The sequence below is a fragment of the Desmodus rotundus genome, chromosome 6 (genome assembly GCF_022682495.2).
Source record: "Desmodus rotundus isolate HL8 chromosome 6, HLdesRot8A.1, whole genome shotgun sequence".
NCBI classification, from domain to species: domain Eukaryota; kingdom Metazoa; phylum Chordata; class Mammalia; order Chiroptera; family Phyllostomidae; genus Desmodus; species Desmodus rotundus.
The window spans coordinates 146,104,055-146,131,111 of NC_071392.1; the positions used below are offsets into that span (position 1 = coordinate 146,104,055).

General features: G+C 41.6%; 1 protein-coding gene across 8 annotated transcripts in view; it reads right to left on the minus strand.

Moving 5' to 3' along the window:
• The window catches only part of EBF1 (EBF transcription factor 1), a 381,178-nt gene that overhangs the window by 351,081 nt on the left and 3,040 nt on the right, over positions 1-27,057 (minus strand). For all 8 annotated transcript variants that reach the window (XM_053927370.2, XM_053927369.2, XM_053927367.2 and 5 more), the window contains exons 2-6: positions 26,895-27,051; positions 26,252-26,315; positions 25,549-25,604; positions 15,174-15,247; positions 5,234-5,302 (exon numbers count right to left, since the gene is read on the minus strand). In XM_053927370.2, the coding sequence (XP_053783345.1) occupies positions 5,234-5,302; positions 15,174-15,247; positions 25,549-25,604; positions 26,252-26,315; positions 26,895-27,051 (420 nt within the window). The remainder of the gene's footprint in view (positions 1-5,233; positions 5,303-15,173; positions 15,248-25,548; positions 25,605-26,251; positions 26,316-26,894; positions 27,052-27,057) is intronic.

A 27,057-nucleotide genomic window follows, 5' to 3' on the forward strand; every position in this document is an offset into this window, starting at 1 on the left:
TATACCTTTATATTCATGTTAGCTGAGGACTTTAAATTTACAAAAGAAAAAAAGAAAAATTGTTAATGAATTTGGGGATTTACATCTGTTGATAAAAGACAGAAGGAAGTCATTGATTGGTGAGGGGCTCAGATGCCTTCACAGTCTATGATAATGGATATAGGCTTTAGGACATACCCCACCTTGCTCACTGGTTGAAAAACCTTCACACAATTACATCCTAATTCTAAAGCTTTACTATTATACAAATGAGCACACATGTTATATAAACACATCAGGATCAATTTAATCAAAAAATTAGCTTGGTGATAACAATGCACTTTTCTGAAAAGTCCTATCAAAGCGTTTGTATCTCTTGGATGAAGAATAGATCTTAAATAAAATTGTTCTTTGAACAACTCTGACCTGGTTAAGCGTTTCTGTTTATACGAGATATATATATATACATACACACACGTGTATATATATGTACATACACACACACACACATATCATGTAAAATCAACAAGTAAAATAACCATTCTAATATTTTTACTCCTGAACATTCTATTCAGTTAATAATCATAAAAAATTAATGTTACCTAAATGGAAGATATTTTTTTAAATACTGGAAAAAACATACATAGGCTTTTTTCTCTTTTTAGGAGACCCTTAAGTAAGTGGAAGAACAGTAATTCCAAACAGGCTAGGTTTCTCATGCTATGAAATGTGTGTGCGCATGTATGTGTGTGCACTATGTTTTTTATGTTACTTGGCAAAGCTTACACCTCAAACATAGATCAAAGAATTTGTTTGAATGGAAAAGACAAATCTTTTAAAGTTACGAAAAGCAAACTCAAAACCTTTAGAGGTATCTTAGTTGACAGGCTTTAAAAATCCATGTTTTTAACAGTGGCTGTGAGGAACTCCAAACCTGCAGGTTAGACTACGTCTAAATTCACAGGAGACAGGAAAAGGTAACTCGAGCAAGAATTTCATCCTTAATTATTTCTATTTTTAAAAATCCACTGTTAACTGCTCAGAATCCCCAGTACAAGGAAATAAAGAACTGGGCTCTTATTTTCCCCTTTACTCAGTGGTCTAACAATTCCTTCAAACATACTGATCCTAAATTGAAGACCCAAACAAACAAATACGGAGTCACCCTCCACCCTGCTCTACTGAAAATAAGTGACACAAATCTGGCAAAAAAATTTCTGGGCCCTGTGTGGAAGGAATCCTACAGTATAATTTGGAGAAAGACATGTTTTTGTAAGACCATCTGTATTCATCCATGTCATTACTCAAAGATAGCTGACTGAGTCAAGGGTAGGAGAATAAAGAGTTTTGTGAAGCAAATCAAGAGTGGATGGTAATCCTAACTAACTAGGTACGGAATAACATTCTGCACACTTAATATATTCAGTTCAGGCATTTATAGAGAAGTTTCCACATAGAAAATGGAAGGTTGTTGGTTTTTTTTTTTTTTTTTTTCTTACGGATTCAGAAAAACTGGGTTCCCAATTCAGACTACCCTATGTGACTTTTGCCAGTATCATTTTTTCTGATTCTTACAAAGTAAACCTAATTAAGAACCTCCCTCATTAGTCTTCCAGAAAAATTAGCACAGCTTATGCTAATTACTCCTGCAAAATTTAATAAACTCGTTGAAATGGGAATAGTCTAATGAGGTTTTATTTATTGAACTAAGATAACTCCAAGGAAAAAGGTTAGGACACAAGTATATCCAATGTGGTAATAAAACTACAATTTATTCAATTTCTAAACACGAATTTTATTGCAAAGCTTTTAAATTCAAATCTGAGTTACTGTGTGAATATGTTAAATCAATCTCAACCTTAATTCAATAACCGCAAGTCATTTTTTGCTTTTTACTTTAACAATAATTACTACACGTAGCCCTTTACCTCAACAATAATAAAATTTGCTGTTATTAGTTCCTGGTCATCAGCTATTAAATATAATATATTTGACATTTCCCATGTCTACACAGCCCAAATATCTGGATCATTGGGCACAGCCTGGGCTTTACAATTCTTAATCGAGCCATTTGGCATCAGACAGAAATATAAGCTGGCAGTCAACTCCAGACACACGTTTCCTACATTTGAAGGAATTTTCCCACAAACTTTTTGGACGTGACTCGACAAATTGTCACAATTGTCAAAAGGATCATTTTTCTTACTTTCTGCATGCTATTATAAAAGAACGAAGTAGAAATCCATTTAGAAATCACAGTATACTACTGCTCATTTTGTTAATTCCACTTTTTGGATGGACTGTGCCAAGCTGATGTCCCCAAATCACTGGTGGCAAATAATGCAGCCAAAATTCAACACAGAAATAGCTTACCCTGCACCACTGCAGTATGACCAGAAAGCCTCTTCTATCTACCCTATAAATAGTTTTCCTGAATAACCACTGCTAAAAGTCTGGGTTGTTTTTTTTTTTTTTAAGCAGTGTTCTTCCAAAATCTGAAGGACAAGCAAAGGGAGCTAAAAATTATTGGTGCCCAAAAGACAACTGCATGTTAAAACTATGCTAAACCCTAACACAGCAATTGCCTAGACCCTCAGCTCTGTAATTACATATCGTATGCATCTGGTAGAAACAGTTACTACTGCTACGGAATGATGCAGGCCCCATAACCTACTTTTACAAAACATGCAGGGATTCACATCCATAAATCTGAAAACAAATCAAACCCTAAGCATGTAACACAGATATTATGCAATCAGTAATACAGAATCAAATTGGAAACTGAAATTCAAACACAGTTGCCTTCCTTGGTTTTCTTTTTCCCTCTGCAGCAATTTTATGGAATTGAAAAATCTTTTTTATTTTGCCCTTCCTCGTGTTGAAAAATCTTTTCTATTTTGCCCTTCCTCATGTAAGTTCTTTTCTTGTTGTTATTCTCTTCTCTCATCGTTAAAAATGGAAGTTTCACATAACAGCCTAGACAAGACTAGAGCTTTTAAAACCTTTGGCAGACTGAAGGACAAATAAATTCTGAAAACTCAGATGCAAATAAGAATAGCTAAGTGGGGTTTTGCATATCAGCTGGCACCACTGCTTAAAAAGACAGTTCACGGGAGACAGTGGCAACAGCCAGCAAATAAACATATGTTGCGACTTGTGCAGACGCACTGGGTTTCAGCTGTTTTTAACATTCTCCTCTCTTAGGAGACCAACATTGGCTACACACTGTTTTCTACTTTGTCAAACCAAAAAGAAAAAAAATGAAAAGGATAAATGTCATGAATAATATCTCTAAAGCCACCAACAGTATAAAGTGCATACTTATTTTGCCTAAATTGTTTGAACTACCCCAGCCAAGAAAAGGTTTTAAGTACCCTACTGGGACAGATGCAAAGCGGCAACAATAGAAGCCACACTAATGCAATCCAGGTAACACAATCCTGTTTCAAAAACACGGCCGGGCTAATTACAGCGCTGCTGAGTCAAGTTTCTTATGCCATTGCAACCCACAGGAACAGGTCAAAATCAAATGTTATTCAAACCACAGTCATATCAACCTTCTATATCAGAGTCACGGCTTAAAACCAAACGAAGAACTTAAAAGCTTAACCCATTCACAAGCAAAAAAAGTGTTTTCATTGAGGATGGCAAGGTAAGGCTCTTGTCATCATCGAAACCAAAAGGACCTGTGCAGCAGAACAAAACGCTTATTTCAAAGTTTGGGGGACTATTGGGCGGAGTCTTTGATCACGACACTTTCTTTTTAATGGATGAGGAAGAAAAACACACTGAAAATAACAAATAGTATTTTGGAGAGGTGTATTTAAGTGAAACAAACAGCATAAAGGTTATGCTTATTTTTTTACCCCATTTGAAGATTTACCTTCCGTCACCGGAGGAAAAAAACTGCGTGAATGGCAGACCCACTCTCGCAGACAAACAAGCTACGGTAGTCTGATTCTAGAGGCAGCGCACAATCTTACCACATATTAAACATTGACCTGTGTTTACCTTGAGTCAAGTATATTAACACATTTATCAGGCAAAAGTGCATGTTGTTACTGAATGTTAGTGAGAGACATTCAGTTAAAATACCTGACTGAACCGTAAGCTTTAGAAAGCTACCTGACAATCAAAATTGGGCTTACGCCTAAAGAACCACATGAGTCAAAATCAACAATCAATGTTTTGTCATAAGTTACGATGAAGCAAACACTTGTCAGTTAACTAAAAAATGATAAAGCAAATCTCTAAAAGGTAAAGAATTGGGGAAAATAGGTAAGTGGGGGGAAGTTGTCAAAAATTGATATTACCAAACCCCAAAAGGGGCTTCTGTGCAGCTGTAGATTTCTTCGATGACGATCAGTCAGTCTTACTTGCAAGACTTTTTTTTTCCAGCTAGCGGAAAGTGCTAGCTCTTCTCCTGGCTGACAACTGACAGTATCTATAACCCTTCCAGGCCATTTAACTCTCAATGAGTAATGCCATAGAACAAATGTTTTATCATACATGTTCCCATACAATGAATTTCAATAATTAAAATGTAAAAGGAATATTTGGAATGCGAGTTTGCATAATACGAGCATGCACTGACTTGAAATTGAACTGAACTAAAACAGATTTATTGTTCTACAGTGATTTAGTTGGTCATGTCAGATTAGTAATATGGATCTGTTTAAAAACACGATAATTAAGACAGGCAGGATAAATTAATCAACTTACAATACAGTATGAGCTACAATCAAACCCAGGAAATAACAGTAGAAAATCTTGGTTCGCAGATCTCTTTAAAACTGCTTTTATGCATAAATAAAACCTTAAAATGTAGATGGATTACATCCAACAGAACTACTGTAGCTAAAAGTGATAATGATTCAAACATTTTTCAAATAAAAGTTAAATATTTATAAGCACCCAACCACATTTCATAAATCACAAACTATTATTATTTTATTTCTGAAGCTTCCTGGCACAGCGTGAGGACTGAGCCACAGAAAGTCAGGAAAGAAAAAAAAAAAATATTCCTTTAGGAGTATGAATCAGACGCAAAACCAGAGCAATCCAAGAAAACAGGCCTCCGAAGAACATTCCATATGGCTTTCCCAGGAATCGCAAGAGCTCGGCGCGGATTAGGTCATGACCAACAGGCAAATTTCGGCCACATGCACTTCTAACCCTCACCCATGAGCGACACGAAGCAGGTGTTTCATTATAATGAGGAATAAGAATCCAGTGAAAGTAGAGTGGTCCCTACCTGTCAATTATCACTGGATCTGAGGGAGTCTCATTTCGGTTGCCACAGCTTTTCTTGTCACAACAGCGGCTATGGAGCAAAAGCAAAAGGATTTAGTACAACCATTACAACGTAAAATCATCATTTAGGCAGACAGAAGCTTCAAATTGCTGGGTTGCAAATGCTAGAATTACCACAAAGCCATACCTGGCAATCAACGGATCCCTGGGACAGAAAATTCTATTTGGGTCACCTATGGGTTAATGGCCAGGCTTAACCTCTCCCTGCACAAAGAAGGAGGGAGGCAAAGGGACTCTCCGGGAGCCAGAACTGACAGCCCCAAGATGGGGTCTCCCCATCACTGCCCGCGGTATTGGAAGAGTTCACTGTGAAATGCATTATTATTATTACATCTACCCAATGAGAATGTGCAGGGGTGTGGGTGGCTCAAACGTTCTTCCCTCAAGATCACGCTAATTGTGTGGAACGCGTCAATAATGAGGGATGAGTGATTTCTCCCCCTCCAGTCATTCTGTGTTAAATGGATTCCTTTTTCTTCTCCTTTCTTTTGTATGGGAGACATTTTCTCCAACCACAGGCTTTCTAAAATAAAGCTGTAAGTGTTTGCTTTTGAACCATCTTCACGAGAATAAAAAGTACAGCACAATAATTAAGACAAACAAGAAACAAGATAAAAGGAAACGGAGATAGGTTTGTCCTCTGGCTTTTGTGCCCTGAGCTGGCCACCACTTAAGTTTTCTGGAAGCACCATGGACAGCTGATGGAAGGCCCGTGCAGCCCTGACTGTGGGCACTCTTTATTGGGTCCGAAAAAGCAGGCATGGGCAAGAAAAAGAACCCACTATCCAAATCCCACCCCAGCTGGGACCTTAAGGCTGTCAGATGTCTGTTTTTAACTGAGATGCTTCTAAAAAATAAAAAAAGTATGGTTTTTGAAAATTACCCATGGTCAGTGGAAGCCTAGACATCTGAGCCTTGTTTGCAAATAAAACATGCATCCACTGGGCAGGCTACACCCAGGGGTGCACTATGAAAGCGCATGTTTGATCAGCCAAGGAGGAGAGGAAGTTATCCAAGTGTGGTGCATTACCATGGGCCACAAATAATACGCACTTTCCTCCCTCTTTCTTACACAGGCACACGTGTGTGAACACACACACACACACACACACACACACACACAGGACTTAGTGAATCATGCAGCCTAAATTTAGAGCTGCCGGAGAGAACCAAACATTGAACTTCACTTGCAGGACCCAGAAATAATACTTGTGCATAGGGAGTCTTTCACCAAAGTTGGGAAGTCTCTTTCCTGGCTGTAACTGTATCCCTGAGAAGAGAATCGGCTTCCAAATTTGGTGCTAATTCTGTGTGTCTCTCATATGTGCAGAAAGCAATAGCAAGAACTGTATCTCCTTTTCTCAAAACCCCAGCTAAGAACCACCCCACCACCTACATAGCCTTTGTCTTTCTGATTAACAGGGAACTATTTCCTCTAGGCCTGAGTCCTGCTACACCAGTACTCTGGGGATAGAAAGCCCACAGTGTCCCAACGCCTAAGAGACACAGGAAGGAACAAGAAATGAGGAGTACAGTAGTGGGGATGTGTATGCAAAAATAATTCAAAAACAACTCATCATCCCTGAACTCTGAGCCTCTACATTTCGAGGGCGAAAGAGCACAGTGGTCAAGAACACTGGCTCTGGAATCAGACTGAGCTACCTACGTCACCTTAAGAAGCGTACTCGCGCTCACAGGCTCTTAGTTTCCTCATTTGTGAAATGGAGCAATTGCTGTACCCACTGCTAAGTAAGGGGGCGCAGATTCAATGCAATAAGGGTGTAAAGCCAGGCCCCAAGACTGGGCCTACTAAGCGCTCAGCATCATTGTCTCTCCCAGCTCCTGCTCCCTCCAGCCTCCTCCCCCACATCTGAGCAGGGCTGCCCCATGCTCTGCAGAGGCGGCAAGTCTCCAAGAGCAGCCCATCGGCAGAGGCCAAGGCCCCCTTTACCCAGGGAGCAAACAAATGAATGAGATGGCCTACGTCTCCCATCCATTTGCCTTTTTCTTTTCTTTCCTTTTGAAGGCAGCACTGTGAAGGCCCCGGGGGCCACTTGCCCTCACCAAGGTCCCGCCCAGCCTAAATGCCCACCAGGGGCTCCTCCAACTTGCATGATGGTAACTGTGGGGTAGAACCTATGTCTCAAGCGTATCTGATTCTCTCCCTCCCCACTGCCACCTCCCTGGTCCAAGTCACTTTGATTTCTCCCTGGACTCCTCGAGTGGCCTCTCACCTGGTCACCCTGCAACAGCCTGAGTGACCTTTACCAAACGTCAATGGGACTGGATCACCTCACTGCCCAAGACCTGTTAATGCCTTCCCACAGCACTTAGAATAAATCTACGGTGTGACACGATGCCAGACCACCTCCCAATCTCCAGTCACTCTCCTCCAACTTGCCAAGCTGCAGCCTCGCTGACCAAGTTCAATCTCTCTGATGCGGCAACGTCAGTCTGACCTCAGACCCAGGCCAGGGCAGGCCCCCCAACCTGCTCTGCTCCTCCTCTGACCCCTCCCTAGGCAGTCAGCTCCTTCAAACCTTGGCCTCTGGGCTCTGTCCTCTGAGAGGTTGGCCCTGACACCTGCCCTTAACCCAAGTTCACTTTTTCCTGGTGTTTCCTTTCAGCACGATGGAAACTGCATTCTTACATATTTATTTGTGTATTTTTGGTTGCTATCTTCCTCCCTCCTCACCCCTCCCTCATTAACTCATGTCCTTCATAAAGAAAGAAACTGTCCATTTTGTTTAGCTAAGAAGTAGCATAAGGCCTAGACTACAACAGTTCTCTGTTCTATTAACTAAGCTCAAATATTGGACTGATCGATCAATTTCATAAATGAATATAATGCATTGGGAGGGGAATACAATCCAAGAAAAGAGATGATAAAGAAAGTAAGCCAAGTTGCCCCTATGGGCAGGCACTGCTGATGGATGGAAGAGTCTCTTCCTCCCACCTCACCCCCTCAGCCACATACACCAAACCACCTCCCGCAGGCCAGTGCCACACTGGGCCAGTGACATGTCCTTTGACTTGAGTACTGTCCGACCTCCGTAAAATAAAAAACGCCTGTTAGAGAAGCCAGAGGAATTGAAAAATAGCATAAATGAGAACCACCCCTCTGTACTGTGCCCCGAGGGATCCAGGGGAACGGGCGGATTTGAACAAAGTGCAGGAGGAAGGACAGAATAGGAATAAAATGAGGGAATGAAGGAATGAGGGGGTTGCTGGAGGTCCCTTAACACTTATTTAAAAAAACTCTAGTCAAAGAGTGAGAAAGAGCCCAACAGGGTCACGTCACTGCATCTCAGCATTCCCAAAACAACATTCCTGGGCTCTGTTCTGTACCTGGGGGACAACAACACAGTGTCTACGATGTGAGCCCACTTTAACTGTAAGTGTGTGGGTGCATATATACAGTATGCACATGTGCACGTATATATGGAATTCTGCTCAGCATCACAAAAGAATGAAGGTGAGCCCTGACCAGTGGGGCTCGGTTGGTTGGAGCACAGTCCCTAAAACCGAAAGGTTGTGGGTTCTATTCCTGATCAGAGGGCATATCCAGGTTGTAGGCGTGGATTCGATGCCCCCAGTCTGGGCATGTATGCAAAAGCAACCAATCAATGTCTCTGTCTCTCTCTGTCTCTCTCTGTCTCTCTTCGTCCCCTCACCCTCCACCCCGCCTCCCTCCACCTCTCTCCACCCCTCTCTCCTTTCTGCTCTCTCTAAGAGCTATGGGGAAAATGTCCTCGGGTGAGGATTAAAATAAAACATTTTTTAAAAAGAATGAAGGTGGGTCTTTACACTTTATCATGAAAAGAAGTCTACATGATATTATGAATTAAGAAAACCAAGTTGCAAAATAGTATGTATGGTCCTGTTTCTGGAGGAAAGATGTGAGAGAGAGGGAGGGAGGAAAAGAGGATTTGGCACAAGCGTGGTTCACACCCTCACTCCACACGAGTCTGCACAGAGTCACTGCCTTAGAAAGGCCTTCCCTGACCACCCCAGACCTCTCTAGCCCCTCGTTCTTCCTGGCACTCGCTGCATTGTATCTCACATCTGTTGGTCGTCTTACTATCTGACTCTCCCACTAGAACAGAAACCCCACGAGGACAGGATCTCGGATCTTTTCGTGACCTTTATATCCCCAGCAACTAGCACAGAGCCTGGCACACTTGAGGAACTCAGAAAATATTTTTTGAATAAATAAGTAGAAACTTCAAAGCCGTAACCTATGGGGAGTGGGATAAGAATAGGGAAGAATGGAGGGTACATATTTTACTGAAATACAGTCTTCAGTCTTCTGCTTTATACTGCATTATGACTCTCCTATGGAAAAATTTAAAACTCAACTGTCCGTGGGAGGAAGGCCTTCCCCTATCCTGAGCTGACCTCTAGCCCCTGCAGCTCCCTAGTTCCCACCCCAACATCAGGCAGAGCAACAGCCTGTCCTTCCCGTGACCGTGTTCCCTGCCCACAAGAGCCCCCGTGCTCCGAGCGGACTTCCCCTAGTTTCTTCTGCTGAACTCAGAAGGACCCAGAAAGCTGGGCACCAACCTCCACCTTACCCGAGGTGGGCCTTAACCAAGAAGGATGGCTGGAAAAAAAAAAACCCAGATTCACTCATGTTTAAGGTAGAAGAGGGCTCAGAGGGGAACAATACAGTAAATAAGGGGGCAACAGATGCAAAAGCATTTCAAAGGGAAAGTTACGGTGGCAGTGAAAGAACTCACAGTGCTAATTATGCCCTCATTACTGTGTGATTGATGGGTCTTCATCTATTCAAAAAGGTATTTCTTAGGTTCCTACTTGTGTGTCAGGCACTGTGCCAGGCACAGGCCTGGTCCTGGCTCCCTAAAGCAGGTATCTATCCGGGCCTTAGAATCTCCTAATTCGCTTTGTCATGGGCAGGACCCCCACTATTTCACATCCCTTCACAACCTACAACCCAAAGGAGAGCTTCGTGACCCGTCACAGGAGTGGGTACCCAACCCCTGGGGCCGTAAGTACATTGCGGACTCCAAGCCGCAGCCTTTTCCCCAGCAGGCTCGTGCATCGCCTGGACAATTCTGCACACCCAGGGAAAGGCAAACGTATGAGTCTCTTCCTTAGCAGCTTGACACAGGTGGCGTATCTCCAGTGAGCTGACACGCAGCCCCATCAATCAGGGCAAGAAACAGTTAGATGTTTCCTAGTCGTGGGACCTGCACAGCCTCATCTTAAGAACATGCAACTTTTTCCTGTAAGTATAGGCTCTCTCAACCAGAGGAAAACATCGTATCAATCTCTGAGGTTCACTGTAAAAGAGGAAAACATCCTGCCTATTGAACCAAAGTGGTTGCTGAATGAGATATGGGATTAACTGAAGAGTCTGATTAAGTTATAGGACAAGTCCCTTCTTTCCCTCAGTTTACATACATAGTCAAGGCTTCCCACTCTCTTAAATAAAATAAAGATTTACTCCTTTTTTCAAGTGAGCTTCTTTGCTGCTCAACTTTCTCCTTGCCAGAGTCTCTCTCATGTCTTGACACCCCCATAAAAACTGGCTTCACTCACCAGGGAGCTTTCACAGCTTTTCTCAGGCTTCATGTCCATCTGGAGCTCCCCAGCCCCTATAGGGATGGCTCCCCGTCTTTGAAACACCCTCCTCTTATTTCTATGACCTCTCTGCTCAAGCTGCTTTCCCCTAATTCTTGAGCATAGTGCCCCTCCTTGCTACATGCAATTATTCCCCACGAATGTATCCCAGGGCTCTTCTCTCTCTACTCTCCCACCTTTGTTGATCCCCTTGTAGGCCCATAGCTTCAACTCTCACCTTTGGGAAGAGACCTCTGAAGTTGGTTAGTTTTCACTCTGACTCTCTTCCCAGCTCCAGGCCACATGTCCACCTACCTTGGGACCTCTCCACAGAGAAATCCTGCCTGGACCACCAAAAAAATGGGCCTAGACACTTCATGCACCCTCTAAAATCCCTGTCCTACCTCACCCTCCTCCTCATTCCTGTGGCTGCTACATGCCTGCACATATGTCCTGCCTTCTCTGAATGGCCACAGTCCTTTGCCTCAGGTCTCCTCACAGTGGACCTTTCTGCAGTCCAGTTATCGGCCCACACGGTTCATCTCATCTCTCAGCTCTCCCAGTACATGACTCAGCTCTCCCACTACATGACTCAGTCTTTTTTGGCTCAGCATCCCACAGTGCTGTGCACACAGTAGGTGCTTAAAGAATGAATGAGAACATCCTTAAGCATCACACGTAGAATGAACAAAGTACATAAATGCCTTTGTAGACACTTCCTTTTGCTGATCTCTCCTCAGCCTTTCACTCTGAACAACTACGTGCCAGCTACCTAGCTAGATGCTGGGTATTTCTACTAAGGCTTCTACTACTTCTGCTTCTATTAACATTAACACTAATACTAATACTACTGCTGCTACTTATAAATAATAACAATAGACATTCAGAACTCCCTATGTGTCAGACACCAAGATAAACATTTATGGGGATTAGAGCATTGAATCTCAGCAGCCACCTATGAGATAATAGGTGGTTTCCCCCTTTCACACATGGAACACCTGAGGCACAAAGGAAAACTGAGTAACTTCCCTGCCATAGCAAGGAAGACGCGGACTGTGGACCCACAGTCACTACGTGCTGAGGGCTGGGAAGGAAAAGCACAGGCTAGAAGAGGAATGTCTACCTAACGAGGGGCCGTAGTTGAGGACAAGGGCCAGGGATACATTCCTGAAACAAGCACACTGAAGTGGGAATCTGAAGGACAAAATCAGAATAAGCCAGTAAAAGAGGAAGAAGAGGAGGCCAGATAGAGGAAGAGGCTAACCCTGAGAACCAGCTCATGCCCCACCAGAAACCAAGCACTGACAATGGGAAAAGATCGCTCTCCTCAACAGAGCGCCCACCCCCTGAAATGGTCCTGTGCACTAGAGAGAGAAACTGCTTCAGCCTGCCCAGGAGGCTGGAAACCGGGCCCATCTACCAAGCATAGTTCCTATTTTCCGTTCTCATTTAAATGCAGGATGTTACGATGCACTTATAATCGAACCCCTTAGGGACTCCAGCTTTTTAAAAAAGTCCGTCATGGGGCCATATTATTAAGACCTTAACCGCCAGGAATTAGCAAAATGTAATGATAGATTCCAATTTACCACTCTCCCAGAATTCCAAAGACAGTTCTATGCCATTTAGTCAGAGGTTTTTTCTCAAAGAGTGGCAATAATTATAATCCGAGTCCTTTAGTCAGCTCATGCCAGGGGGTGACCCTCACAACAGAACAAAACGGATTTCTTAAATTTGCAACCACCTGAGACACAACTTTCTTCTTTCCTTTCCTTTCTTTCTTTTTTTTTTTTACTTTTTTTTCCTCCTTTCCCTGCAACAAAACAGAATCATCCCAAGCCCTTTCCTGTCGATGTAAATTCTGTGTCTCCTTTACTATCACTCCAACGTACTATAAATATACAGCTTTTGTGACATAAACGCAAAGTTTTATTGTGCTGTTAGCTTTGATAGAAAGCACAGCAGAAAGTTGTTTAGAAATTAAATATCTAAAACATGCTATTTTAAAATCCAGGGCCCTCACTATTTCATGTCTGCAATGAAGAAATTTCATCTTGGGGAGAGCAAGCTGTCTTTCACACCATATGGCTAATGGTGGTGCATAGCAATTAGCCAGGCTGATTAATGGTGAACAGACTCTAATTTTATGCTTATAATTGAGCCTGCATTTGCACCCCTGGTGCAAATTCAGCACATCCCAACTTCCACTTACAACAGGCAAGAAATCAAGAGAAATAGGATGATGTGGAAAGTGAGATTTTTTTTTTTCCTCAAGCCCCCTAAAGAGCATCAGATTTGCAATTTAAAAGACTGTTAGCCACACAATGGATGACAGGTTGTGTAATAGGGTCATGGCGGCCTGGTAAACAAACAGTACCCCTTACACATCTATAGGCAGCTGGGAAACCCGTAATCTGTAACGTTAACAGGATGACATTTTGAATATGGCTTTTCCCTTTCAGCCACGCAGTACAAACAGCATCATTTGCCTTCAGTGGCTTGAGAATTTTATTTTTGCTATTTTTATGTTTCTGAAAAATAGAAAGAACGTCAGCAGTAAAGCACAGCAACCAGCATAATAAAGTACTTTGGACCAATGAATTTTAAGAACAAGAAAAATATAAACTGCATTAATAGAGGGTAGGCTTGTGTGTGAAAGGCGTAATATATCTTTAAGGATTTCAAGAACAGAATTATTTCTAGCAGAGTCCAAACATGTACAGATATAGATGCAAATCTGTAACATACAAATATTAGTTGGCCTGTTGTTTGAGATCCATCTTCCTGTCTCCTGTTTTGCTGGAATCACAGGCAATAGAACACTAAAAATTCATTTTAATGACATGCTAATTGTGGGAATCTAAAGTAGCCTGAAAAATAGTAATACAAAGGATGTCATGGTTTAATGCATTTCAAAATGTTTTTACTCCTTTAACTCTAAAAAGTGCAAATCAGCTGTAATTGTATGGTTGTATACAGTATAGCACTAATTTTTGCTTAATCATATCTTCTAAAGAAATCTATGACCATATTTTTGGATTTTGCTACTGCTTTAAAGTTAGAGAAAAGCAAACTGTTTTTTGGAATAATTAACAAGTGTTATAAATCACTGAAGCAAAAAGTTGTGAAACTCCTGTATCACAACTAATAATATATTAGAGTTATGTTTTTTAAAGGAAATTTTTAGATACATAATTCTAGATGAAGAAGCTAGTATTTGAGATTTTGGTCAGGAAACACATTAAGCCCTTACTAATTTACCTCCACCTGTAGAGTTTTAAGACTGATTTCCCCACAAGTCCATGGGCAGCAAATAAAACCCGCCCAGACTGGAGTCCTATCGGCTTTGGTCAGAGCTTCACAGTCAGGAGCCAGGTCTGCTTTGTGCCAGGGAGAGCCTGCATGGCTAACAAAGCAATTAGTAGCCTTTCTCTGACGCATAGTGGCATCTTCATGCTTTATCCAATTACTCAGAATATATTGGGAGCAAAGTACCAGTGTTATCTTATAAAGAATAAGAATTCTAAAGTGCAAGTTCGGAGGTGTTCTCTGGTCTACTCTCCCCCATGTGCAAGACTTGGGGGGCACCATGGAACTGAATGTGCTCCACAAGCCACGTGCCTGTTTTCAAAGGTAGATTCAGTCTGATATCATGCAAAAATAATTATGGATAACATGAATTTTTATATCTTTCAGAGACTCATCTTTGCTGTCCTTCCTTCCAAAAACTCACTACCCCTGAGAAGTATTAGTTACATTGTCATAGTTAAATACAGGGTAACTAAGGTTAAGAGATCAGAGTCGAGGGGAAAGTAAAAGAAAATCCACACTCAATTGAAAGAGAAACACTGCCTGAGTCTGAGCGTCATATTTTTAAGTGGGAGAATTAAAAAGGGGAACTATACCTTAAGTCTGAGCGAACAGAAGCTTCTGCTGACATCAATAGAACTCTTGCTCACTTCACTGGCAATGCGGTTGAGTGCATATATTAACACTAAAAGGGTTATATTGTGTTTTATTCGATTGAAAGGAAGAAGGGGAGGGTTCTGCTTTGTGCCCATTAACAGTGTGATATCAAAATGGAAATGTATGTCTTACAGGATGAAATCTAATAAATAATTGAGAACCACTCTGATGCCTGACAATTTAGTACAAAATACTCAGATCTAACGGTTCTTTTTAGGTTGTCTGATAGAAGATAAATGTGTACCCCAAAATAAGCCTGTGTTCACCTAGATCTGGAATATAAATCCGTCTTCTCTTTGCTAATTAAAGGGAGAGAATAAGGTATTTCTTACCTGCACATGATCTCGTGTGTGAGCAAGACTCGGCACATTTCTGGGTTCTTGTCTTGGCCTTCATACACTATGGCCTGTAAACAAAGGCAGGATTGGAGCTAAGAATGGAGTCAAGTAGCAGAAAACAAACTATCAAAATTGAGTTCTTGACCACTGCACCCCTGCTGCAGGCTAATTAGCTCTCAGGAGCCTAAAGCCTCCTGGACTGATACTTGGGTAGGGACCAACCCAAAGTGAGCGGAGGAGCATGTTCCTCTCCGGCCTGTCAGCCACCTCGTGATGATGCTCATCTTTGCATCGGGTGGGAGGTGGGCGTCTGTCCTCTCCACTCAGAATACAAATAAACCTAATCAGTGGCAACAGGAAAATCCAGCAGGTTTATTGGGGTACTACTGATTCAAAATACAGAAAAGCACACAGATTTGCCTGTATTTGCCACCTCCTTTACTACTTCCAGCCCCAACTTGTAGGTTGCAGAGGTGAGCAGTAGGAAATAAGTGGAGGTATGATCAACGAGTCTGTTCGCTCACTGTCTCCTCTGGGATGATTCATGAACCAGGGAAAACCCTTCTTCCCACCAACAGGCTGGAAACATGTGCTCTCCAGGGTGTACACCCACCCGAACAGTAGTGCTCGCCAGCATCTGTGTGGGCTTAAGGCACACAGTCATCTCCCTAAACTAAGAATTCCATCTGATTCTCAAAACGTGGAGACCCAACCCACCTCCCAGCCAAGATGTCTCTGTCTGTTTTTAGTAATGTGTGTACAAACATTTTGCTTAAGATCACTAGGAAGTTTCCCTGCGACCTCAGCTTCCTGGAAGATCTACATGTTAATACCTGAGCCAAAGGAAAAGGAGCAGCTATTGCTAGAGCGGTGCTCTGCATTGGGATACATTTTAACTAACTTAACACTGCCTCACTGCATAATACTAATATAACACAGCTTCAAATTGTTAATAAAATTACTTTCACACATCCACATAACCCTCAACTGCTGGGTGATAAAACTACTTAAATTAACCAGACACTATCTTTATTTAGTACATCTGGATGCTACAGTGACTTGTAGTTGGCTCTAATATGTTTTATTTATGAATCTTGGGCTTTTAGAACCTGTAAGTAATGGGGAAGGCTTAAGACACCGTGTGTGGTGACCCAGGCTCTGGTTAAGGTATCTAACTCCGTACAAAACAAAAATAGCAACAAATTTTAAAATGACAAAACGTGCCTGCTTAAAAAGGAAACAGTTCTCTACCATTGGCCCATCAAAATGATTTTTTATGGTTAACCTATTATTTTCAAGTTTTACTTTGGCATAATTTTAGACTTACAGAAAAGTCTCAGCAATGTAAGAAGCCCAAGATATTCTTTATGCAGATTCCTCCAATGTTTACATTTTACTAAATTTGTTTTACTTTTCTCTATTTTTTTCTGAACCATTTAGTAGTAAATTACAGACACACCCTAAATACTTCAGCATGTACTTCCTTAAAACAAGGAATTCTCTTACATAACCACCGAATAATTATCTGAATCAGAAAATTAACAGATACAATAACCTACTCTACAGACCTTACTGAGATTTACCAATCACCCAACATCCTTATAGCAAAAAAAAAAAAAATCCCAAACAAATTATTGCATTCATTTGTTATGTCTCCAATATAGAATATTCCTGCGTTTTTGTACTTCATGACATCGACATTGTTGAAGAATACAGGCCAGTTCTTTTGGAGAACATCCTCCATTTGGGTTTGTCTGAAGTTTCCTCAGACGTAAAGTCACACAATTCAGGGCCCGAACACCACCGATGCGGTGCTGAGTTCTCAGAGTATCCAATCTCACTGCCAACGAGGTCCACTCCTGACAGTGACCTCTGACCATGTGGTGAAGGTGGTACCTGTTGTCCACCAGAGGTCACCAGCCAGACCCCCACACCTTCTGTAATTCATAACTATCTGTTGGGGAGACCATCTAGATTATGCTAATATTACATTGTCCCTCAAATTTTCATCCTCTAGTTATGGCACACATGGACGATTCTTTCCAGTATTGTTAAAAAATAAAAAACCTTCTCAAATACCCAAGAAGTTGCTTTACTCGGGAAAAATGCATTAAGTTAGTGGGAAGCATTTTGAAAACCAAAAAATCCTATCTGCCCGCTTTATTCACTGCAGTCACTGCTGGAAAGCCAAAGCAACACTGTAAAGAACTGATTAGATCTCGTACACAGCGCTCAAAAATTCTAATCACTCATTTCTGTAAAATCCTATTATCACTGTGTTTCATGTTCTCTTAATATTCCCGATAAACTGTTTCAACTTCAGTTTTCTGTCATGCTAACTAATATAAGTTACTTGGTAAGTACAATAAATTCACAGGTATTGGTGCGGGGTTTTCCCTCCTGTTTAAAATAAAGTTTGGTTCTTCGGGGGAGGAGGGAGTATCAGTTACCTCAGACCTTGTTTTGATTATTTCTAGACGACATGTACTATTTTTACTGAGCCTGCCAATTCCATTAAAATCAGTGGGCCCATGATAATATTCAATTAAAGACACACTGCAAAAACACACATGACCCCGTAGACAGTCGATAATCCACGAACTCCCAGGAATCCCGTGTTTTTGTCTGCGGTGATAGAACATCATTTGCTGAAGGCCCAGGGCCTCCGTAATACATCTCTCTACCAAATGCCAAACTGCTACTTCGCCTCTGGCAACAGAGTCAAAATGGAGAATCTTTCTCAAAATCAAGCATAGAAAAATGAAAGCATGAGTTTGGATTTGCTCAGACATAGTTAGGAACTCTGGGAAGAAATGAAGCATGAAGCTTCTGCTGTCCCTTTCCTTGGGGCCTCAACAGAATATTTTTCTGCACCTAGACACAGAGAAAGAGGTGCTTGCTGCTTCTGTGACTTCTGAAATAAAAGCAAGTGAAACAGGGAGCCTTTTCACCGTCCTACATGTAAAACTAAAATCCTTTGAATAGAGTCAACTGGAACCTCAGTGTAACAGGGTTAGTTAGCTATGGAATGGAACTCAAAGACAGATCCACCTTCAATCTCACTGAAAGCAGTTTTTGTTACTAAAAAGGCTTCTTGAAACACACACACACACAATATCAAGGAAAAGTTATGGGCCAGGAGTCTAATGAGATCCAATGTAGAAAACCATGATAAATTCATTTTGATGCATATCTCTAAGGCAGAATGTCAACAATTAAGACTTTTTAAAATGCCACCAAATTCACCCTCCAGCTTATACACACAACTGATAGCCACATATCAATCAATTCTCTACCACCTACATTTAGTACACACACCAGGACCGGTTCCCAGTTCAGCAAACCCAGACTTTCAGCCTAAAAGGAAAGGGCTGCTTGAACACCAACTTAGCAAAAAGTTTCTACTTTTCTTCCTAACTTAAATATATGCCTCTATGGGGTGTGAGTAAAGCTCATTGAGGCTGGATCAGCTGGGAGATCACAGAAGCATATAAACCAAACAGCAGTGACTACTTTAAGTGAAACCATTTTAATAGACAGCTGGTTTAGGGCCCAAACAATGGCACACTAAGAAGAAGGCTTATTTTCATCCTCCATAGTAAATCATGCGTCTGCTCCCTGCAAGGAAGGTAGTCTGCTATGGGAGTGGCAAAAACAACAATGGTCTAAATAAATCAATGTGTTTATCAGGAGCAAGGATGGGAGGACTGTCACAGAGATGGACAGGAGGGGAAGAGAAGGCACAGAAAATGTTATTTAAGTAAGTGAACTGATGGTAAAGCAACTCAAAGTCTTAAGCTGAGAAAAAAACACAATTATCAGGTAGAAAATAATGTTTACATTAATCCTGCCAATGGCAAATAAATGCATTAAAGTGGCAGGAATGCATGTTTAGGAAAAAAAAAAGGTATAAGAATAAACAGAGTTAACTTCATCTCAGCTTTAAAAACCTGGTGAAATTGACAAACAAGTTGTCAAAACTTTACATATTTGAGCAGATTTATTTTTCTGATATACTAACCTCCCTTTTCTTAATGCCCTCCTCTATTAGGCAGAAAGAAAATATGCAATTATTTTTAAACTTGATTAACTTTCAGATTGTAGAGATTTTTTCCAGAACGTTTTATAATTAACAACAAAAAAAGGAAATAGGAATCACTAAACTTTTACATCCTTACGCAACAATGCAGAAGGTATACCGTGAGAAGATAAAATACCATCAATTTCAAATGCCCAATTATAAATTAACCTAACACATCTTTAAAAAGATATAAATCAATCAATAGTGAAAATCCGCCTTGGTTGCCACAATTTTAGAAGGCATCTTGTGAAGTGTGATTCATCCCAGCTCTTCTAAAATATCACTGGGTTTTAAAAGTTAATTGCAACTTACTGTGGATAAAGACCACACAGTAAAACAAAAAACACACAGTGAACATACACCAGGATCACACTTCAATAGGACACCAAAGGAAACACAGAGAATTAAGCACGGCTTTGTTTACTTTTCTAATGGTTTTAACTCCTTGTGTTCCAGGCCAAAAGAAAGAAGGTAAGGAGAATATTTTGACTTTGGTATGTCAAAATCCAAAAGGGTTTCAGAAACAAAATGTTTTTATTAGCCTTTTTTGTTTACAATCAAACAATAGGAGACTTGTCATCATCAATTTAGAAAGACTAAAAGACAGAGGGAAAGAGGAAGGAAGGAAGGAAATAAGGAAGGAAGGAAGGAAAACCTATAACAAAAATTCCTAATTTTCCATTTAAACCAAAAGAGTAACCTTGAAAATATGTTACTCCTTTTTCCATGTATAAAATAAAAGGCCAAATGTACCATGTTACCTTATCAGTTCATTTTTTAAAAAGTTAGTTCATGAATGTACCTCCTTCAACCAGAAGTAAAGTATCCTCTAAATACAAAGTGTCAACAAGGCTTTGGTAGCAAATTACCAAGAATTTAATCAAAAAATAATTTGAACACCTACAATATCAACATACTGTGATTAATCATTTCATTTGACCACCAAGTTCCACTGCTTGTCCTTAAAAAAAAAAAAAAAGTGCTAGCTAATGTAATCCTAGAAATTTCCAGAAGGTTAACGGAGCCCTAGATAGAAATTAACCTGTGCCAAAGAAAACACTACAAATCTGACATTTCATAAACAATTGCGTCAAAGAGTAATTCAACATAATAGTGGGATAAAATTTTAAAAATTACTTTGTTTCAATTAGCAGTTTAGCTACTGTCGAACAAATTACATAGATGTAATTTCAGCAGCTGAGCAGGCTGTTTTCAGGACTGACTTAGGAAACTTGCAGAGGAATGCTATCATATTCAGTATGCTGTTCAGTTACATCACGGCCCTGAATAAAAAGAGAATGTGTACCAAAAGCAGTTAGCTTTAGAATGCATCTTTTATGTCTCAAGGAAATAAAATCCCTTATATTATTCAAATGCCAAGATAAAAACTGAATCATTCTAACAACCCCATATTATATTTCCTTTTCCAGGGGTAATAAAAGATATTTCACTCATATGGTTTAACTACATCTACATCTGTATTAGTAGATTCAACTGGCTCTGTCAACCCAATGGGACAATATTAATAATAACAATAATAATAAAATAATAAAGGCAGCTAATTTATTAAGCACTTAATGTGTGCCCATCACTATTCTAAGCACTTCACATGTATGAGTTCATATAATTCTCACAACAGAGCTTCGAGGTAGGTGCTACCATCATTTCCATTAGTTTGATTCCAAGTGTTTACACATTCTAATTACTCACTAAGACCAAATTATCCTTGTTCAACAACTATATAAACAATTCACCAACATCCAAACCCTCCTCTTTCCTGCCTCTCAGCAATATAAGTAAAGGCCTAAGAACAGTCTATTGGTGTAGTCATACAAGTTCGATAAATGCATCACTGCTAATATGTTCGTTTTTAATGCTGTTCAAACATTCACATGGAAACAGCTCTAGCGTAAATATCCCCGAACAAATGGCTGTATATTATCCAGGAGGGAGCAGTTGGACCGCCAGACTGGGGAAGTACTAGGCCATCTGGCTCCGGCAATCTCTCCAAAACCATCAGCTTTGTTTTCACCCCCAGACTCCAAACAACACATTTTCCACTGTGATGAGTTTACATTTTCCCAAACACAGGTCCTGATCATGCATAAAAATTCCAAACTTCTTCATTCCTCTATGTGCAAGGAAATTTAAATCACCTGCATTTTTGATGTTACCAAAGGAGAGAGAAAGCTGCTGAAATATGGCTCCTGACTATAATCTTGCCCTGTCCTTTTGTTTGTTTGTTTCCCCAAATGTATAAAAGAACCTCTGTGCTGGCCTAGTGAATTCCTTTGGAACTTATTGATATACGAAAAATGTGTTTATGTACCAATGAAGAACCATGAACTGAAAGGGTTGTTAATCAAATCTACAGAGCTGTGGCAGGATGTAATGAAACAATCAATAGGGAAAAATGCACTTGCATCAATAACTTAAAGTACCGGGAACATCAAAACAAATATATAAAGATTAGTTGGGAAGAGAAATATGACAGCATTTATGATTATTGTGCCTCGAACCTCCCACTGGGCTAGGACCTTTTAAAGTCCCCTCACCATGCCACCTACCTTCAAGTCCATATACGTGCAAGGATTATGTGCCTATTATTTCCCCCTTTCCAAACGGGGGGCGGGGGGGGGGGGAAGCTTTTGTTTGGGGGCAAGGAGTATTCTGTTTTTGATAACTTTATGGAATTTGGTACCTTTCTTCAAATTATAAAAATGTTACTTTTTTAAAACAAGATGTTAGGAGAGAAGGTAAGTTAAAGGCTATTTAAAGATAAATAACTCAGTGAAGCAATCACAGAAGGTAATCATATTTCAAATGCTACATGAAAATCTGAAATGAGGCACATTAAACCTCAGACCTCCCCCACCGGGTTCATTTGAGCTTCTGCAGTAGATACTGTTTCTGGACGCAACAGCCATGAACTTCTGGGTCCTACAGGCCTTTCTGCGTGCTCGCTAATGGAATACCAAAAACAGCAATGACACAAAAACAACCTATTTTTAGTCCAGCTAAACTTGGTTTTGAACAACCCTTCCCAAAAGCAAGCCTCTTATTTTCTAGTTGGTGGATGAATTTTTTAAAATATCATTATATCCTTTGTGGTTTATAAGAGACATTGAGGGATAAGGGGACTCACATCCTTACACATTCATTTCTAACGGAGCTTCATCTTTCTGGTAGAGTCCAAAATTAAGAGTCATTACCCAAAATGTTGTAATGAGACACTTGGAAAAGGTGTGAAACACTGTGTCATACCAATACATCTTGGTTGAGTACATTTCTGTTTGATCTCAATGGTGCTAACCCCACCCAAGATCAGAAACATTCTATGAAAATATGGAGTACACAGTTAGTTTTGGATTTTGCTTGCCAAAGATTCCCTTTGAGTTTTAACCCCATCCTGTGAGTCAAAGATAGGACATCACACACACAAAGCTGCATCTCTGATCTGAAAAAAAATGTTCCGATAAACAAGCAGCTAAGGAAAGACTTGAACTGTAGCTTCATATTCCCTTTGAAATGTATGATGTTATTAGAACTCATCCCATCACCAAAATTATTCCAATCTGCACTCTAAGTATCAAATCCTGAGTCTGTCTAGAAGAATTTCATGGGGGTCTGGGGGAGATGTAACCATTTAATTAGCTTATATCAAGACTTACTTCTGATGAAAGGGGTCACTGCACATTTAACTAAAATCAAAAATTTAAGAAGTTTTTAATCAGACTTGGTAGTTAATTATCTTAGAATAATTCAAGCAAAATGAGAATCCACAGTTTTACTCATCAAGGCTAAAATGTAATAATTATGTCACAGCTAAGGAAAGTTATGCTTCTTCAAACTGATGTGCCTTTTAAAGACTATTGTGTTAACTGCGTACACAAGAGGCTAACCTACTTCCCAAACTCTTACAGCACATAATCAACAAACACGCAACTGGAGAATGGGCAGGGAATGCCTTTCAAAGTGAAAGCTACACAGAAGGCATTAGACAATTATTCTGAAAGCAAACAGGTATGACTCCAAAAAATCTTTGATATTTTTTAAACTAAATTCAGAGAATTTTTTTAAACCTTTTTTCAGGTCACTCCCCACCAAAATAAAGAATGGCATACATTTATAATCTTAACTTCCAGTGAGATGTCACATGATAGCAAATGACTTTCTCATACCTGCTATTATTAAAAATAAACTGTACCTTTTCTGGTCCCCCCCCCCACACACACACACAACTGAGTCCATGACAGCAAGAGGTCAAAGAATGCCTTAAGCTGTAGTTTTTCTTAATCGCTGACTGTGTTAGTAAAATGGTATTTGATGTATTGCTTTATAACAAGCAGCTACATTAAATCATTAAAATGCTTTATAAAAATATAAGATTATTCTCCCACCATATGAAAGTGTATAAAGTCAGCTCAGTTCATCACGAGAAAAATCAATTTCTGTTGGCGCTTTTTATGTCGGGGGTCTAAAACAAAGTTTGAGAGGAGTTAATCACTTCAAACGTGTCCTTATTTTGGGCTCTTTACAATTGTTCCTTTCAGAGTGTTGCCTATAATTTACTATTTAAGTGGTCCATGTTACACAAGCAGACAGCCTTCTGTACTAGTTTGAGGAGATGTTTTATCTTCCAAAAAGTAAATTCTAATAAATACATATGGAATCTGTATTAGAGTTCATGATTTCCTCTCCCACCTCCCCCTCCCATCTTTTCTTTGCTGTGATGAGAATGGCAGGAAAGGATATCCAGGATATCAAAGACAATTTTAAAAACAAAACTCTACTTAAGACATTTTTGTTTTGATATCATAAAAAAAAAGTTACTGAAATCAAGCTTTTGTGTTTCTGCTTAGCAAGAAAAAAAAATTTTAAAAATACATGTCCAATTGAAAGGGAATTATCCTATAAAATAATCAAAACCAATAAAAAAAAGACCAAAACTAAAAGTATAAATGTGGATTTACCCTGAACAATCAACTAAGAAATAAACAGACCTTCAAGAAAGTCAAATTTTTAGGCAAATCCTTGACATAGATTTCAGTAGATATTTATTGTTTTAAAAATACGTTTCTTACCCTCATTTTTCTAGTTGGTTCACAATGAACTGTGGGAGTAATAATCAAAATTAGCTGTTATTAAATTTTTTCTTGCTGATAGATTTTAAAACTTCCAACAGCTTAATGATGCTCATTTTGAACAACATATTTAAGCCACGGCTTACCTAAAACAAACTTTAAACATGCATGTGTTCCCTAATCTGAAGCCTTCCAAACCAGTATCAATGAAAGATCACCTCCCTTATTTTAAAAGGAAAGTTTTTAAATCACAATCAAGCAAATAAGTTTTAACCCTCTTACTAAATTGGTAGTTGGTACACAATGCATAACTTTTCTTTGTTCTGATTCCTTTCCCCCCATCCAATAAAGCTGCCTTCTTTTTTCTAAGTCCTCCAACTACCTAACCAGCTACTTAATTCTGAAATTAAACTTTTTTCTTAAAATCAAAAATAAAATAAAAAATCTCTTGTGCCTCATTAAAATGTCAGGCCTCTTTTCTGACTGGACTCATAATTGTATCTTTTAAGCCATAAGTCAACCTTAATGTATACTGCCTGACTCACTCGTGTTGGGGAGCTTAAGAAAAATGTCGTCTATGTACCTTTAAGACCACAAGCTCACTCACGCTGCCTGGCTTCTTGCCAAACTTGGAGGCAAAAGCAGGAAGATTTTTGCAAAATATCCTCTAACAATTGTGGCTCCCTCTTCCAACACGACCACCACCACTACCACCTCCTTTTGAAACATCTGTGAAGTGGCCAGCCTGTGCTCTCTGCCCCTCTCGCCATTCCTGGAGAAACTGCCTTTGCCTTCATCCACTCCCTCTCCCCTCGGCCTCCCGAGGGAGGCCCAGGTGGTTTGAGTTTCACAAGTTCCTCCCACTCCACACTAGGGTCCCTGGGCACCTTCTGTGCCCCCTGAGGCTTCCCAGCCAGGTCAAAGAAAGTTGAGACCACATTCTCCCCACTCAGCACCCCGTAGTCTAATGCACAAGGTCTGAATTTCCCTTAGAAAGAGCCGTCGAGCCATTTTCCCCGCGCCACGGGCTGAAGTGCATGTACAGATGGGCACTTGGAAACCCGCCCTAAGGGCCCCGGTCCGTGGTAGGCCCTGGTGTTTAGAGTTCGAGTCCCAGCCCCCTGCTGTGGAGAAGCCACCTCCAGGACTCCCCTAAATTTTCCCTCCCTAGAGAACCCCTGCGGCGCGAAATTAGGAGACTTACTTGTTTTGTCATGGAGTCGATGAGGCGCACGTAGAAATCCTGTTCTGTCCTTATCCCTGGGGGAGCGAGGGAGGGAATAGGGGAACGAAGGAGAATTAAGTGAGAGGGGATCTGCGCGAAAGCAAACAAACAAAGAATGGGGCTCCAAGGCTCAGGCAATTCCAAGTGTCCCAGAGAAGCACAGCCAGGACCCCCTCCGCTTCCCCAGTGTCCAGGCAAGCGCCTCTGGCCTAGCCCTAGCGCCCTGGCAAGCCAGCCCCCCAAGCACTGCAGCGGGAATGGGGCTGAACCCCCACCTGGCTTCTCTCCCTTGCCACGGTGGAAGCCCCTCTGCACGCTCTCCGGGAGCCTTCAAGGACAGGATCTCTCTAGCCCCCCTGAGCCCAAGACACTTCGGGCCTGGAGACTGGGCTAAGCGGAGGGAATGGGCCTTAAAAGGGGGAGGAGGGGAAAGCGGCCCAACAAGAGTAGATGAACCACACCTGGCCCCAGGTAAGCACAGGCCCAACACTGCAGTCCACGGGCCAGTTAAGGACTCCTCAGGTGAAACCGCCTCAGGCGAAACTCAGGTGAGGCCGGTATATACCAAGGATGGTGGACCACAACTGAGTTTTGCTGGGGCTCTGGTCCACCTGGAGCTCTCCGCGCCCCCTGCCCTCACCCGGAGCCCCGGGGTTCTGGCGCGGACCGACCGGAGCCTCACCATTGCTGTAGAGGAGCTGCAGCCGGTAGTGAATCCCGTTATTGGTCTTTTCGCTGTTGGCTTCCTGGGTTGCATCAGGACGCAAAGACAGAAGAGACGCAGGAGAGAGGTCGGCGTGAGCTCGTGGACGGACTTCGAGGCAACTTTCCCACCTGGGCCCCTAGCCGGGGAGCCAGACAGGCCCGAGAGCGGCAGAAATTGCGGGCAACTGTGATCCCTCTGCCGCCCCCCGCCCCACACCTACCCGACCCTTACAGCTCCCTCTTCCCTTCCAGAAAATTCCGTGGGACAGGCGATCCCCATTCCCTGGGAGCTGGGGCCTGGGGCCTGGGGCCTGGGCCAGGTGAGGCAGGAGCCGCGCTTGGTCGCGCGGTAGAGGACGGGTGCATCCTGGGCGCCCTTGACTCTGGAGTGCGAAGCCCGGCTCGACTCTCTCCAGCTCTGGGGGCTCCGTGCAAACTTTTCTGGAGCAGAACCTCATGGACAAGGAGCCGGGGTTCGCCCAGGACGGGAAGTGGCTTGGGGGACCCCGCGCAGGAATGTGTTAATGGATGCTTTGCACTGGCGGAAAAGCGCGCCTCCCGAAGCGCCTGGGCCTGCTCCCCTGCCGGGGGCGAGGGGCAGTCGCGCTGTGCCCACTTACTTTTTCCTTCTCCACGAACCCCACAAAGGCTGTCCTCTCGATCTCCACGGGCTGGCCCTGTCTGTCGTAGAGGGCCAGGACGAAGTGGAAGAAGTTGGATTTCCTCAGATTGGAAGGCGGTTGCTTCTCAAAGTGAGCCCGGGCCAGACCCACCCCGCTGCGG